This window comes from Catharus ustulatus, chromosome 14, assembly GCF_009819885.2.
Source record: "Catharus ustulatus isolate bCatUst1 chromosome 14, bCatUst1.pri.v2, whole genome shotgun sequence".
Classification (NCBI taxonomy): domain Eukaryota; kingdom Metazoa; phylum Chordata; class Aves; order Passeriformes; family Turdidae; genus Catharus; species Catharus ustulatus.
The window spans coordinates 11,722,371-11,737,361 of NC_046234.1; the positions used below are offsets into that span (position 1 = coordinate 11,722,371).

At 47.7% G+C, this 14,991-nt stretch overlaps 1 protein-coding gene across 2 annotated transcripts in view; it reads left to right on the forward strand.

Moving 5' to 3' along the window:
* Window positions 1-651: 651 nt before the first annotated feature.
* TMEM255A (transmembrane protein 255A) overlaps window positions 652-14,991 on the forward strand; it is a 24,400-nt gene continuing 10,060 nt past the window's right edge. Inside the window, exons 1-4 of one of the 2 annotated variants that reach the window (XM_033072713.2) lie at window positions 652-756; window positions 4,761-4,903; window positions 9,359-9,421; window positions 13,355-13,444. In XM_033072713.2, coding sequence (XP_032928604.1) covers window positions 699-756; window positions 4,761-4,903; window positions 9,359-9,421; window positions 13,355-13,444 — 354 coding nt within the window. In that variant the 5' untranslated portion in view covers window positions 652-698. The remainder of the gene's footprint in view (window positions 757-4,760; window positions 4,904-9,358; window positions 9,422-13,354; window positions 13,445-14,991) is intronic. The other variant, XM_033072712.2, reaches the window with a different exon arrangement.

A 14,991-nucleotide genomic window follows, 5' to 3' on the forward strand; every position in this document is an offset into this window, starting at 1 on the left:
GCAATTATGAAGCCTGCTGGGAAAGATGCTTTCATCCCCATTTTGCAGATAGGACGTGGAAAACAGAGTCTGAGGGCCTGTTCTTGCTCCTTGGCCATGGACACGGAGATTGCAGATGATTGCTGTCTCCATGGAGCAGGGCACAGGCAGCAACAGGCATTGCCACCGGAGTGAGATGTCAGAGCCCCGAGAAATGGGACCCTGGCCCCGGGGCCGTGTCGGGGTGGCTGCCGGGGCTGTCACCTGCCCCGCAGGGAGGAGTGAGATGGGGAGAACGGGGCAACAGAGAGCAGCCAGGGGCATTTAGGCGAAGGACAGAATGTCCTGGAGCAGCTGGACTGGAGGAGGGAGGGAGCTGCTGTAGGCAAAGGGATGGAGAAGGATGGGCAGAGAGGTGGGAACCCCCCGGCCGAGCTGCCGTGAGTGCGCCGAGATCTCCCAGAGGCGGGACGGGAGCTCCGTCCTCTGCGGAGACGGGGCGGGAGCTGCGTCCCTCCCTCCCGGAGCCCCTTGGGAAAGGCCTGTGCGCCGGTGCCAGCGGCGGCCCCGGGGCCGGGAGCCGCTCCGCACGGAGCCGGGGCGGGCGGGGCGGAGCAGGCGCAGGCGCGGCGGGGCCGGTACCGGGGCCGGTGCCGGTGCCGGGGCCGGTCCGGGGCTGAGCCGCCCGTGGCCCGGCGGGCTGCGGGAGCGGCGGCAGCATGCGGCAGGCCCTGACTCAGCAGCGCCCGGCCGGCGTGGCCCTGCCCGACTCCGTGGGTGAGTGCCGGACCGGGGGGATCCTCCGGACCGGGGGTGGCCGCGGGGCCGTGCGGGGCGCTGGGACCCGGGGGACCCTGCCGGGGCTGCCTTGGCCGGGCCGGCCCCGCCGTTTCCCCCCGTTTTCCCGGCTCGGCCGTGTGTCCCCGCAGCCCCCGGAACCCCCGGTGGGTCATCCCGGGCGGAGCGGCGCGGCCCCGCGGCAGCGCAGCATCCCTCGGAGCGGGGCGGGGCCGCTGCCTCCCGCACCCCCGTGGGGCTGGGGACCCCTCGTAGCTGATCCTGCTTTCCCCTCCCTCCCACCGCCCCAGCCGGGATCCCTGCTGATCCCTGCTGATCCCTGCTTTCCCCTGCTCCCACCGCCCCGGCCGGCAGAGCCCCCAGCCCCGTCCCTGCGCTGCCGGCCCCGCTCGCAGCCGTGGGGTCGCAGCTCCCACCGTGACGCGCTTTTAGCGGAAAAATGGGACGAGAGGAGAGGGGCTGGGAAGAGGGAGGCTCGGTGCCAGCTGCCCCCGGTTCTCCCGGGGCAAAAGTTAGAGCTGGCTTCTTCCTTGAGCTGCCCTGCGCCTGTTCTCCGCTTCTGGCTTTTCCCCCAAAGAACAAGATGGAGAAGTCGGTCGTGTTTCTGTGCCATCTTGTCCATTTTCTTCTAATAATCGTGGGGGGGTGGGGGGAAATGAATCAAGGGCAGTTCAAATATATGCATTATTGCAAACTTTTAAAGTAATCTGGAAAAACCTGCTACAGCCTTGTCTTTAGAGTGGCTTATAGGGCAAATATAACAAGAGGATGTTTCTGATGCTTAAAAGAAAAATGGTCATTCTCAAAGCAGTGTCCGTTTGGAGTGCCATTTTAGCAAAAGCAATAGCCAGGCTATGGACAGCATTCATTTGTTCACAGCTCCCTAGCAGAGTTAAGCACAGTGTTTTGGATCACCTTGTCTACTTATGTTGTGGTAAGCACTGCAAGTTTTGGGGTGTCTCTTTGGGATAAATCACGGAGAAAAGGCTACTGCTGTCTCTTAAAAGAGATAGCAAAGCTGCTGTAGCTCAGCTTCTGTGCACAGAACTGTACCGAGCTCAGGAGCACAGAGGAAAATGATCTGATGGGGAATACTTTCATTTCAAGCAGAAATTAATGTTGAGGGAAAGGATTTTGTCAGAGCAGCCCTTCAGCAGCTATTAGAGAGATACTGGGTATGAGTCCATGTATGTGGAGCAGCTGCAGGCATCCTGAAGTACAAAACCACTTTCTCTCCACATGCATAGCAAGGTATTGCCAGGGAAGGAAAAAATGTAATTAATATTCCAATACAGAGCTGAAATGGAGGTAGTCACATTATCTCCCCAGTTTCACATCTCTCTTCAGTATCAAGTTAGACGATCGTGGCTGGTTTTGTCAGAACTTGAAATAAAAGTTTTTTAAATATTTTTTTATTCTTATGAGGAATATTGAAAAGCTTTGAGAAATTTTCCAGTTCAAACCTTATGTTTCTGTTCTCTGTTGAGTGTTGGTGTGTGCCAGTCCTAAGCTGGGGAACAACATAGAAATTAAGAGTGAAAAGCATGATGGTGCTGAAATAAATACAGCATCTATAAATGGTGTTTCAAAATGCTTCTTTTAGAGTGATTTTCATGGTAACTTTTTGCAGCATTTCTGATGGCAGGGCAGGGGCACTGGTTTGGGTGTGTAAGTGCTGTGCTCGTGTGCCCACAGCACCCACCCAGCCATGCCCTGCAGCATCTGCACACCCAGAGCCTGACTGTGCACAGTGGGAGTGTGCAAGGAACACGTGGCTGGGCTTATTTACCCTCTGCTCATTTGCCAGCCAAACCATACCAGTAACCAGAAGCTTGATAAGTCTATGGAAGCAAGATGGATTCATCCTTTCTTCCAGAACTAATCTATGTAACAAATGGCAAATTTTCTCCAGTTCTGGTCCCACTTGCATTTAATTGGTTACACTGAAACTGAAGTGTGGCACAGTGAAAGTATTTGTGAGGCAGTAAATACAGAATGGATTAATCTCTTAATGATTTTTTGAATTAATTAGAAGCCTAGATTTTATATTATTAACTTGTTTGGCGGATTTAGGAGAATAACTCCAATGTGATCTGTAGCAAATAGTCACGTATCTTTATCTCCAGCCTGTAAAACATGGCTTGAAGGACTAAGGATCATTGATCAAATATCCAGCCTGAATCTTGGGGTTCTCTAGCAATTATTTAATTATTTTTTTGTTGTTTGAAATTAACTATTTATTCCAGCTAAGGACTAACCAGTTGTCAGGGTCCTTGCTCTTAGGACCAGTGATGTCCCAGTGGTGCAGTCAGACCTGTGCTCTGGAACAGGAGCAGAAGGTTTGTGGGTGGAGGGCTTTCCTCCCAGAGACAGCAGGTCAATCAGAAAGGATGGTGGTTTTTTTAAATAAACCTCTCTTGCCTTTCATGTAGGGCAGGGAGGTTGGACTAGATGCCCTCCAGTGGTCTTTTCCAACCTTACCCTTCTGTGATTTTGTGCTCTCCTTCTGCTGGGCTTTTAGGCCCTGAGTTTAGCCCTTGTCTGTGATTTCAAGCTGACCTGGTCACTGTGGGTGGAATGACGCAGCCCCATGCCCATGGCAGCCCTGCAGCACGGCTCTGGCCAGGCTGGAGCAGGTGTGGAGGAGCAGTGGGGAGCTGCTGTGCTTCTCCCTGTGCAGAGCTGTCCATGTGGAAGAAGGGAGATCATTTATAGCAGCGTGTGTGGGTTGGTATGGCTGCATCAGTGCGGCTCTTGGGGAGAAAGGATCTCTTTATCTGCTGGCCATAAATACACTGACCTTACAGAAGGTCTGTGAGTACCTGGGGTGTGCATCTTTGAGACAAAAAGCTGCCCAGCAGGGCCTGGTGTATTCCTGTTTCTGGAGAATTCAGACAAGGAGGTTGTGCTTGGCTTGGCCAAGTCTTCCATCAGGGATTTCCTGCAGGTGTTTTGTCTTGCTATGCACAGGCTGCCAGGGAGCCCCTGAACAAGTGGGGATTCCCAAGGAGGTTTGCTTTAGGGAATACACTCAGAAATGGTGAAAGCTGCTCCTGGCTCTTGAGACACATTCCTGACCTTCTCTGAAACACCCAGAGAAGTGCTGGGAGACTCCAAGGTGGGAATACTGTCACCTGCTCCCAGGGCCTGTTGGAGAGCCCAGGCTGTGGGAATGGGATTCAGGGTGGCCCCAGCACCCACAGGGGCCCCTTCAGTCCATTATCCTACCAGCCACTCTTGCAGGTGCAGGGCTGTGTCTACATAATATATGAAATGTGTTCAAAAGGATTGTTCTACAAAGTGATGCAAGGATGGCAAAGCACATGCAGACCAAACACACCCCTAAAGATGTTGCTGAGCGTAGTGCTGCAGCCAGCTTTCCTCTTGGCTGGTGGAATCGCTCTTTTATGTTTATGCTCTTTTGGGAGATCTATAAATATAGAAAAGAAAAAAAAAACCTTCATCACCAGCCAGCTGTAGATGAGCTTTACTAATCCACAAATTCATTATTCAGGCATCTAAAAATACCTGGTCCTTGCTGAAAGCAGAGGAGAAGGGGCTGTTACTGGTGATGTCTCATTTGCATGGAAAACTGTGGATGCCTTATGATTACAGTCAAATTTCCCCTCTCAAAACAAGAAGCATGCAGTGGGGTTATTTAGCTTGACTAAGTAGACAGATAAGAAAGTATCTAAATGTCTAATGTAAATACTTCTCATTAGCTCAATTGCACCAGGCCAGAGGGCTGGGAGACTCCAATGTATCTAAATGAGCTTTGCAGGGTTGCAGTTCTTAAGGCTCTCTTCATCTATGTCAGAGCAATGTTAGTGAAGGTGAAAAGTGACAGCCAAACCCAAAAATATTCTCAAGTCAGAAGAAGGGAAATTCACCATGTTGTGGTTGGCAGTGGGAGGAGAAATTTGTGGTGCTGTGACTCTCCCCAGATGGAATCAGCAAATTCTGTTGTGTGTGTGTGTTTTTAGGGTCGTTCAATAGAAGAAAAAGAAATTCCCTCTACGTAACTGTGACTCTCCTCATTGTGTCAGTATTAATTCTAACGGTGGGCCTAGCTGCTACAACAAGAACCCAAAATGTGACTGTTGGAGGTTATTACCCAGGGGTTATTGTAAGTATAGAACTCCTAGGTAGGTCTAGAAAACTTATTGCCTACAAAGTCCCTTGTAATGCTGAAAATGTCATAAAGGGTGATCTTGTCCTGAATATTTTGTTCAGCTACTTCATTACCATTTGATTTATTTGTTTTATTATTATTTTGCACCTGCTGCACATTCCCATGCAAAAATCCCATCCAAGTGGCAGCTTCCTCTGAGCTTAGGTAATAATCTGCTTTTGAGTTAGTGGTGAGACAGATAAATAGATTTTATGTCAGTCAAAGCAACTTTAGAACTTTGTTTACATAGATCACACTAAGCTCAGGCAGAAGTAAGGCAAAGAAGGACCTTACTGCCAAGAGCAGTTGAGAGACCAGGTCTTGAAATACTGGTAACATGAATTTGTGCTCATAAAGTTTACTTGCAGAAGTGTTTAACAAATTGGAGTCCCTGGATGAGGAGCTGTGGCAGCTTGCCAGGGGAGCATGTACATCAAAGCCACGAGCACATCCATTTCTTCTTTTTTGTTATCAGCAGCTGAAAATGGGAAAGAACAATCTTGTAGCTTCAAATGGCTTAATTTAGAGAAGACCACTGGTGTCCAGCCTTCCTGCCATGAGATATATACTCTCTTACAGAAGCATGAGGGGCAAGCACGTCACGACCCTCCCGGCATGAGCAGAGGTCTAACACGAGCTGGAAAGCAAGTCCTGCTCTGTTCCTGTGCATGTCTGAGACATGCTGAAAAAGAAGCACTGAACTGCAATCAAATTATATGTCTCAGTAGATTAAATGCAGCCATTAGCCCCAGCTAGAGGCTCCTGGTGTAACAGCTCTGGGATGCTGCATATTTGATTAGGAGCCTTGAATTGGAGGCTTGAAATCCATTCCAGATATCCAGGTGGAGGCTTGTTCTTGTCTTATTGCTGTTGATTTATTTGCCATGCATTGCTAATCTCGGGGAGCTTTACAGTTTTCTGTGCCCAAGTTCTTCTAGGACTGAAGAAAGCCCCTTTACAGCCATTACAGTGTGGAACATTGTTGCAGATTATGTTGGGCCTCTTTGGTTTAGGTTTTCTGGCTTGTCCCAGTATCTCCTGCATGTAGGCCTGATCTTTTTAAAGAGAAGTGTAGAAGGAAGGTGTTGAGAAAGGTGATACACTGGCTCCAGACTCTCCACACTGTGCACTGTGCCAGCCTGAGCTGAGCCTCGTGCTTCAGAGCAGTCCTGCAGACTGATGCAAAGGGGCAGAGTCTGCTGCTCACGTCCCCTTGACATCTCCCGAGCTATTTATGGGCCAGGAACGTCAGCATCACTTACGCCTTTTTAAGGCTTAGTCTACTCAAGGAATTAATGAATTCCTGGACTTTGGAAGGGCGCTGAGTTACTTTATTCAGAGGCACCCTGGCAATTTGTGTTTGTCACCAAAATCCCCATCTAGATTTGTTAATCTGCTCTGTGCAAATGTGTGATGACCTCACCTTTCTCACTGCACATGAAAACATTTTAGTGTGCTGCTGGCTGCTTCAGAAAGGGCTTAAAATAGCTGATGTTTCATAACAAGCTGGGATTTCTCCCTTTACTGGGGAGAAAGGGCTGGCTGCAGTGAGGGAGTATTCAGTGAGTTGTCCTCAAGCAGATAGAGCCAGAAGTCTCTTTGTATGCTGGGTGACTTCTCTGTGTGTGGACCAGTTCCATAGCTGCAATCATCTTATGGAACACAGGATTATAAAGTCATGGATATTCTGAGTTGGAAGACACCCATCAGAATCATCAAGTCCAACTCCAGGACAACCCCAAGAATCACGCAATGTGCTTGAGGGCATTGTCCAAATTCTTCTTGGACTCAGAAAACAGATGTCTCATTGCTGCCATGCCTAAACCACCCTTCTTTCCTCCTTCAACTCGTGTTTCTTGGGCAAGCACCTCTTGTGCAAGGAGGAAGCAAGTAGAGATGATTGCTTCAATGCAGGGGATTATCTTCCCAGGCCTCTGCTTCCAAAGAAGGACAGAACCAGGCACATCCACACATCAGTAGGATTTTGTTTGGTTGGGTTTTTTGAGGGTTTGAAGCTTGTTTTTTTTCCCCTAGCTGCTCAGTTCCTCATTGATAGAACTGGAGAAGCTGAAGCAGAGGATTCAGTGACATCCTGTAGCCAGGGTGCCTTTGCCCTCCTCCATGACCACCCACACCTTCACAACCACATCAGTGAATAGCTTAGCTGTGTCTCTGTGGGAAATGTCCTCCCCCACCTGTGACTGGATGACCTACCTGGGACAGGGAAGCCCAGAGTACAACAGTGATGTTCAGCAGACAAGAGTAATGCTCAGGTGCAGAAGACAAGGAGCCCTATGGAAGTGAGACTGTGTGTTGTTATTACAAGTTACAACAGCTGCCAGAATCTGTGTAAATTACTGACCTTTCTTAAGTTTTCACTGGCAAACCTCTTCTGTAATGGTTCCTTGCCAAGGCTGTTGGCTTGAGGCTTTACTCTGGAAAAGCACATTCACTTTGTGTCCTGTCCTCCTTTCAGACAGACATCCCAGGGGATCACATCCACCAGCAAATAAATGATATAACTGAGCAACATTACTAAGATCTTTGTCCCATCCATAGAAGAATGAGTAGTTTTTCTGTTAGTGCAATGAGAATTCCTGTTAATGAGAATCCACCAATTAATTTGGTCTTCACCTTCTGGATGTACAGACTTGCTGTAATATCTTCTTTTTGAATTATCTTAAATTATCTAAAGCATTTCATCTTTTGGGTTGAGGCTGCTCTGAAACACCATGTGGATATTTCTCTTAAAGCTCAAAGGACACAAAACATTTTTCTTGAGCATTTGCCTTAGGTATGTGCTGCCACACAAGTTCCTTCTGCTAAATATCACCAGACTGAAAATTATGCCTGGATCCACATCACTGTTAATTCCTGGATCTCCCAATTTTTTTTTTCCTTGGACTTGAACTAGAAATCTCCTGTTACTTTAGGAAGGTGGGAGTGTTGTTTTCCTAAGCTAAATAATAAGCCCAGAAGCACTGGCAGGTCAGTGTGGGGCAGTTCAGCAGTGCCCTAGGTCTCTGCCTTGCCTGTTTGCCACCCCAGTGGTGAGCAGACCCTGGCTGCATTGCTGTGCTTTCCAGTTTGTGCCTGATGTGGGGACAGGGGTCTGCACGAGCTCAGAGTGCAAGCCAGGCAGTGGGGAAGCAGCAGCCTGCTCAGCTGCTCCACTTTAATCCCTGCTGTCTGAGCCAGCTGCCCTCCCTGCCTGCAGCACTGCACCAAAGGTTGCTGGGCTTAAGCACGGCAAGGGAAGACTGAAGTCCAAGTTTACATCACATTTGTGTGTGCTAATCTCTGCACATGCTTCTGCCTGTTAGTATTGGATTCATTAAACATTTGTTTTCTATTCTTGGATCTAAAAATATTGATTCCAGGTTAGATGACTCATTTTTGAATCACTACAGCTTGTCTCATGCCTTGTTTTTCTTCCTGGGGAGTTGGCCAACTATTGTGCATTCTCGCATGGATCTTCACTGGCCCCTGGTCTGTTGTCTGGATTTGCACCTCCTTAATATGACAGATCCAGCTGTAGGACGTTCCCAGCATTTCTCATTTTGCCAACCCGTGGAAGTGGGGTTGGATATGCTCTACACCAACCAAAGACCTTTCTCAATGTGACACAATACTATTTTTGCATCTCCCCTCTTGGTCCACGGTTCCTGCTTGAAGTCTCTGTTTCTGTCCTGGCTGAGGGGTGCTCTGTCCTGGAAACTTCTTGGTGTAGCTTCAGGCTATGGAGAAAGGAGGTGGGGAATTGCTCTCCTGGCTGACTTCACTGAGCTGAAATATGTATTGTCAGTCACAGCAGGAAGAAAAGATGTTTTTGCTGCAAGTAGCTTATTCTGTTGGGCCAGTGTGAGCTCTTCCAGTAGAACACCCTGTTTGATGCAGTCTCACCCCTGCAAATGAGGGAGGAATAAGAGAAGCCAGAAAACTGCTAAATCTTCCAAAGTATAAATCTGCCTTATTTCATGCTTTGCACTGAGGAACTCTCTGAGTTGAAAACTGTTGCTCACATGCTCAGGGAGGTGACAGAAACCTGGTCCTGGAGGTTTTAGTGCATTGGTCCTGCTGGGTTGCATCTGGAGGCTCCTGAGTGTTTGTAGGTTTGTTCCAAGACAGCAATGCATATCCTCATCCACCAGCCATTTCTCAGCATTACTGGGGGGGATGGAATTCAGAACTCATCCTTTTGGTTTCTACACACGCTTTTAGTGTCATATGTGGGATGCACCTGATAGTTCCTGCTAGTGAGAGACTCCACTGATTTCTTGCTGAAGGAAGAGTGCTCACACATCAGCAGAATGTTCTTTTGCTGCTTCTGGATTTAATTGTGTTCTAGCTGCTTGTAAAATATGTTGGGTATCATCCTGATCTAAAAGCTAACAATATATTGTTTTTCAGCTTGGTTTTGGGTCGTTCCTTGGAATAATCGGATCAAACTTGATAGAAAACAAAAGACAAATGGTAAGTTATTTATATTTTTTTTCCCCAAAAATGACAGTAACTCAAATACTGCATGTAAAGTGTAGTTTTTTTAGGTTTTTCTAACTCTTCCAGGGTAGTGTTGCATACCTCTTGAGAACTGGAGATGGTTTCTGGCAGCCTAGCAGCAGCACCCCGTGGGCACTCTGCCTCCTGCCTCACTCAGGAGAGCGGCTGCAATCCCCCTCCCCGGTGGTTGCCCCAGGCTCTGGCAGTGAAATCCCTCCAGCCTGGCTCGTGTGAGGCTGAAGAGGGCCAAGGGAGGTCGTGCTGGCCCTGCAGCCTGTCCTGCTGGGCTGCTGCCTGCTTTGGCAGGGATGGAGGGGCTCAGTAATCAGATTAGCAGAGAGCTGACCAAGGCTAAGGCAAGTTCTGCAAAGGCAGATGGGAGAAATTCCTGCCTGTGCAAATCCAGAGTCTGCCTTTGTGCTGCTTTTGCTTTGCAAATAGCATGCAGACCCTGCAGGAGATGACATTTGCCTTTCCAACAACCAGACAGGGTGCAGGGGAGGTGAGTTTCCCAGTGGATATTTTTCTTGTTCTCAGCCTGGCTCTGCAGGAACAACATATCCCTGTTCTTTCTGTCCTAGCTGGGTTTCAGCCTCTTGTTCATCATATATTAGCAGCATGTCAGTGTCTGGTTGAGCAATGACCATATTGTGCCAGTCCTGGACCCTTCACAGGAGTGCTCACAAAGTGACAGTGTGGCTCTGACTAGTTTGATTATTCTGAAGAGCCCTGGATAGCCTGTGCTTATTCTTTGCTTCACTCTATCATTTTGTGTCCTAAAAAACATTCATGACCCAGCTTTGCAGGGATTGCATCACTGCTGCCTGGGCTGGCAGCGTGTCTCCACTCTGATTGCAGAGAGGACACACAGATCTGTCACTTATTGTCCCTGTGCTTTAGTCACATGTCCTCCTTACCCAGGAGCACCTTACACTGGCAGCTTTGTCCATTGCATGTTTCTGTGGTACCACTGACCACGGAGGATTTTTTTTTTTTCAACTTCTCTGAACTTCCCCTGTGTCCTAATTTGCTAAAAGGCTGCCTTGGTCTGGCTTGTTGTGCACCTTAAGGTAGAAAACTGTGATTTTAAAATTAATTTTGTCAAGAAAATTAATCTATAAAAACTAGAGGTTTATATCCAAAAAAGAGACAGAGGAGTCCTGTAGCTTTATCTGAATAAAGGGAGAAGCCATGGGGCATTTCCCCTGGGGTCTTTCAAAACTTTTAGGGGATGCAGTGTCTTTTTTATCCTAATTTCCCGGCCACATTTCCCTCTCTATTCCCCATTGGCTGAGGTACTTGTGAGGTACAGACTTCCTGAAATGCCTAATACCCCCTTCTAATGTATACCCTCCCTGCTTTTTTTTTCCTTGTGTCTCTGTTCTTTTTCTCTAAATCCAGAGATTTAGCAGTCTCGAGTGAGTAACAGTCTGTGTCAATTCACGGAATTCCTATGGAATTTATGGCTCCCCCATTGCTTCATTCACCTCTCCTTATCTGGGCTTATTTACCATCAGGCCCACAGTTTGTTTGTAAAGACACTTCCTTTTCATTCCTTTAAATTTACATGTTTCTGTTTGCTGTTTGATTTTTTTTTTTTCGCTATCATAAATTTTCAGTGTTTGGTTTCAGTGTTTTTCAGGCTTTTCTTTCTACATCTGAGAGGGAGAAAACTGTATGTAAATAAAGTGAGCACCAGATAGTTATTTCGTGCAAGGCTGTTATGAAAATATCATTAACTTTGTATTTCTTTTAAACCACCTTATTAGCAGCTCCTATCTGCGAGCAGAGATGACTGACAAACTCCCTAATTGTATATATTTAGTGTTTGGCTCGCTTCCCATCTCTAAGGCTCATGCTATTTAGGGCGAGTATCCTCTTTCATGTATGCATGGAACAAAGTACTGAGAAAAACTAAACTTGGTACAAAATAACCTAAGTCGTAAACCTTGTGCCTTCCGCCAAGAATGGACTTTCTCCCCTTGTGTGGTTTCGCTGGTTTGGTGGTGAGGCAGTGTGACTTTGTAATGGAGAATGTGAGTTGGGATTGGACATGCAAAGGGTGGGGCTCAGTGGGGAACAAACGCAGTTTACAGCTGACAGGAACAGGGTCCTTGTGGGATCTGGTCTGGAAAACTTGTCACCTGCTGCCATCTGCAAGTACTTTGTGGCACAGCATGTAATATTCCAGTAACAGCTTGTTGTGGTCATGGCATTCACTGGGATTGTTTCACAGCCTGCTCTCACTGCTGCTGCAGGTCTGATGGCTGTGCCTTGAATACTTGCCTCATCTAGAAACCATTTATTTTCTCTCATTTTTAAGTATGTAATTGTGCAGGGCCCATCTCCACTGTCCCAGGTGAGCCCTCTGGCATTTCCAGTCATTGTTCAAGCTGATCTGGTTGATAAATGGAAGTTACTGGAACAAGATCTGTTTTCACTTAGGGAGGTATAGGTGACACCAGTGTGATTAACCTGAAAATCTTCAGGTACTTTAAAAACACAAATAGGATCCTTCTGGATTGTGTTTGTCCAGGGGGTTGGCTTGTCTTTCTGAGTGCTGGAGCCTTGTGCAGTTGGCAGGAGCCAAAGTTTTCAAGCAAACTTAGTACCTGGATCTTTAAAACAAATATCCCCAAGTCAGGAGACCTGAGATATCTGTCAGTGCTGGCCAGGCTGATTGTTAGCTTTGTATTTGGGCTGTAGAGATTTTTACTGTTGTTTACAGCTCCCCCATGACCAGAGTCACCTTTGTACTTGTGGAGAAAAAAATTTTAACAACTGCTAGCAACTGATACTTGAAGGTTGTGGTCACTAGAATTGGAAATCACCAGGGGGCTTCCCATTCTTTACACTGAAATTCTGCAATATATTGAAATAATATGTTTCAAGATATATGAAGTAATATTGAAAGCTGTTTTCCAAGCTGCATTCTCTGTCTGAAAGGTGTGCTTGCCCTCCCTCTGCAGCCCTGATATCCCCAGGGTGCCTTGGCAGGGGGGCTTGGGATCAGTGTTGGGAGCTCTGTGTGAGGGGCTGGTCAGGAGCCCACTGGCAGCAGCTGAGCTGAGTTGGGGCTGTGTCAGCATTGGTGCATGGTTCCCCCAGCTGAGCACTGGCTCTTTGGCAGAAGTGGTGTTTGAAGTGGCACAGTGGGAATAGACACCGTTTATCATACCTGGATTGGAGATTATTCCTGGTTTACCTGCTGAATGCTTTCACCCCAATTTTGAGAATGGGCAGGATGGGGCCAGTGGAAAAGGATCACTGCCTGACTGCCCTTCTCAAGCTGCAGGTGGAGGGAGGTCTCTCTCCTTGCTGCTCTCCAGCTTGCCACAGCCTGGCACCGAGGATCCCAGCGGGGCTGCTGTGAGGGTGCAGCACTGATGGCTCTGGCTGGTCACCTGCCTTCTGCTCTCGTGGCTTTGTGCTCGTGCCTGCATCCAATATTCCCTGAAGGTGCAGTCCCAGCAGAGAGGGTCACACACTGCATCTCCTGCATCCTCACGGCTCAGTAAGCGTTCAGGAGCAGCTCTACACTGCACTCCGGGGTGAGGAAAGAAATTCTCACCTATCTCTCCAGGGGAGAGTTAAGGACAGCAGAAGCCAGAGGAGGAGGTGTATTTTCTGCCCAAGTCTAGCCTATTGGAGTGATGGAAAAGCCTGCATTACTCTGTCAGGTCCCCAGAGACCCAGCCTGGCACAATGCTCCTGCTCCTGCCACTCTCAGAGCAGAGGCACATCCCACTGCCTTCAGCCAGAGCTGCCTGTGCAGCCCGGACAAACATTTGGGTCACTGATTGCTTGGGGGCTTATCGACTGTGCTCTACATAACCTTGTGGAGAGGGCACTAATCGCTTGGTTGTGCAGAGGCAGATGATACCGTGCTTTGTTTTCCTCCCTCAGCTGGTTGCATCGATCGTCTTCATCAGCTTCGGTGTCATCGCTGCCTTCTGCTGTGCCATAGTGGACGGTGTGTTTGCTGCCAGACACATAGTAAGTGCTTCCAGGGAAACACAGGTCCTGCAATGCCTTTACTCTTAGGAAACAAGTGATGGTGTCTGTAATCCTGCATCAAACCGTGTAAATATATATCATGTGCTGAATGCTGCTTTAAATCACAAGCTTTAGAAAAATGTTATAATTTTTTTAAAAATATTTTTAAATTAGCAGAAAGCACTAAGATCTTAGACCTTTGCTTTTTTTTTGTAATTATATTTTACTGAGTATTAGAACACTTAAGACATAATGTGAATCACAACTATTGCCAAAGGACAGAATGTGAGCAGTAACATCTATTTTGTTTTAAATGTAAGCAGAGCTAGTTCTTAATGCAGAGTGAATCATTGGATGCTGTAGTAGAATTAAGCAATTTGATAGGAAGCTCACTGAAGCATTACAGTATAAACAGGAAACATTTGCAATATGTTCTCAGTTTCCATTTGGTGACTTAAAAAAATTATGAGCTACTGCTGTCATGACCAATCATTAGTACAGTGGGATGCACAGACGCTTTAATTATTACTATAGAAATAAAGACACAATTCCATTTCAGATTTTTGATTGAAATTTGTAAGTGCAAACAGGTTTTTTGTCCTGCAGCTCTGCAGTTTGATGACTTTTTTTTAAATTTTTGGCAAAAAGGGATTGAAAAGACGGATTTGGATTTTATTTGTATCAGAACGGAAAGGAATTTCAGACCAGAATTACCCATGAAAAGCGAACTCCCTGTGTCAGCTGGCTGGTTATGCTCATTATGAAGCTGGCTCTTCTTTCCTGCCCCTGAGTATTCCAGTGGTGGATGGCAGGATTTGCTGCCAGAGCAAATGGCACTCTGCTCAGTTGTGTGATGGGTGTCCGTCTGTCTGGATGAAACCAGCAGGTCTGGGCCATCTCTGACCCCCTTTGCCAGGGTGTGGCCCATGGGTTGGCTTGTGGCATGAGCTGGCAGCTCCTCCCCGCTGGTTCTGGGGGTGGCTGTCTGTCTGAGGCAACCAGAGCTGAGCAGTTGTGATGACAAAGACTTTGGTTTCTGCCTCTTGATGGACAGATGGGCTTTTGGCCTCACTTTACCACCTGGCAGTCCAAAAATGCCACCACCTTGCTGGAGACATGCTCCTGCCACACCAGCACAAAGCATTATTCCCGTTGCCAGCTGCTGCCACTGCCCTGCCAGCCCGAGCTTTGGGTCAGACAGCTGCAGAGCCAGTCTGGCTGCTCCTGGGAAGGGCTCGCTGATGTGGATACACGTCGGCAGTGCTTTCACTGAGATACTGCCTTCCAGATCAAACTGTCCCAGGGGGAGGCATTAATGCATGTTTGCAGGCTGCACTGTTGATGATCCTCCAGAGCTTTCCCACAAGACACTGAAGAGCACAGGAAGGACAAATTTGCCAACAATTAACGAAAAATTGCTATGATTCAGCAAGAAGAACCCTCAGAAATAGGTCAGGCAGGCCTGGGATGTGTCTTGCAGGATGAGGAACAAATCTTTCAGTTCAGGATGGCCACCATCACCACAGCAGCCCAGCTTAAGAGACTGC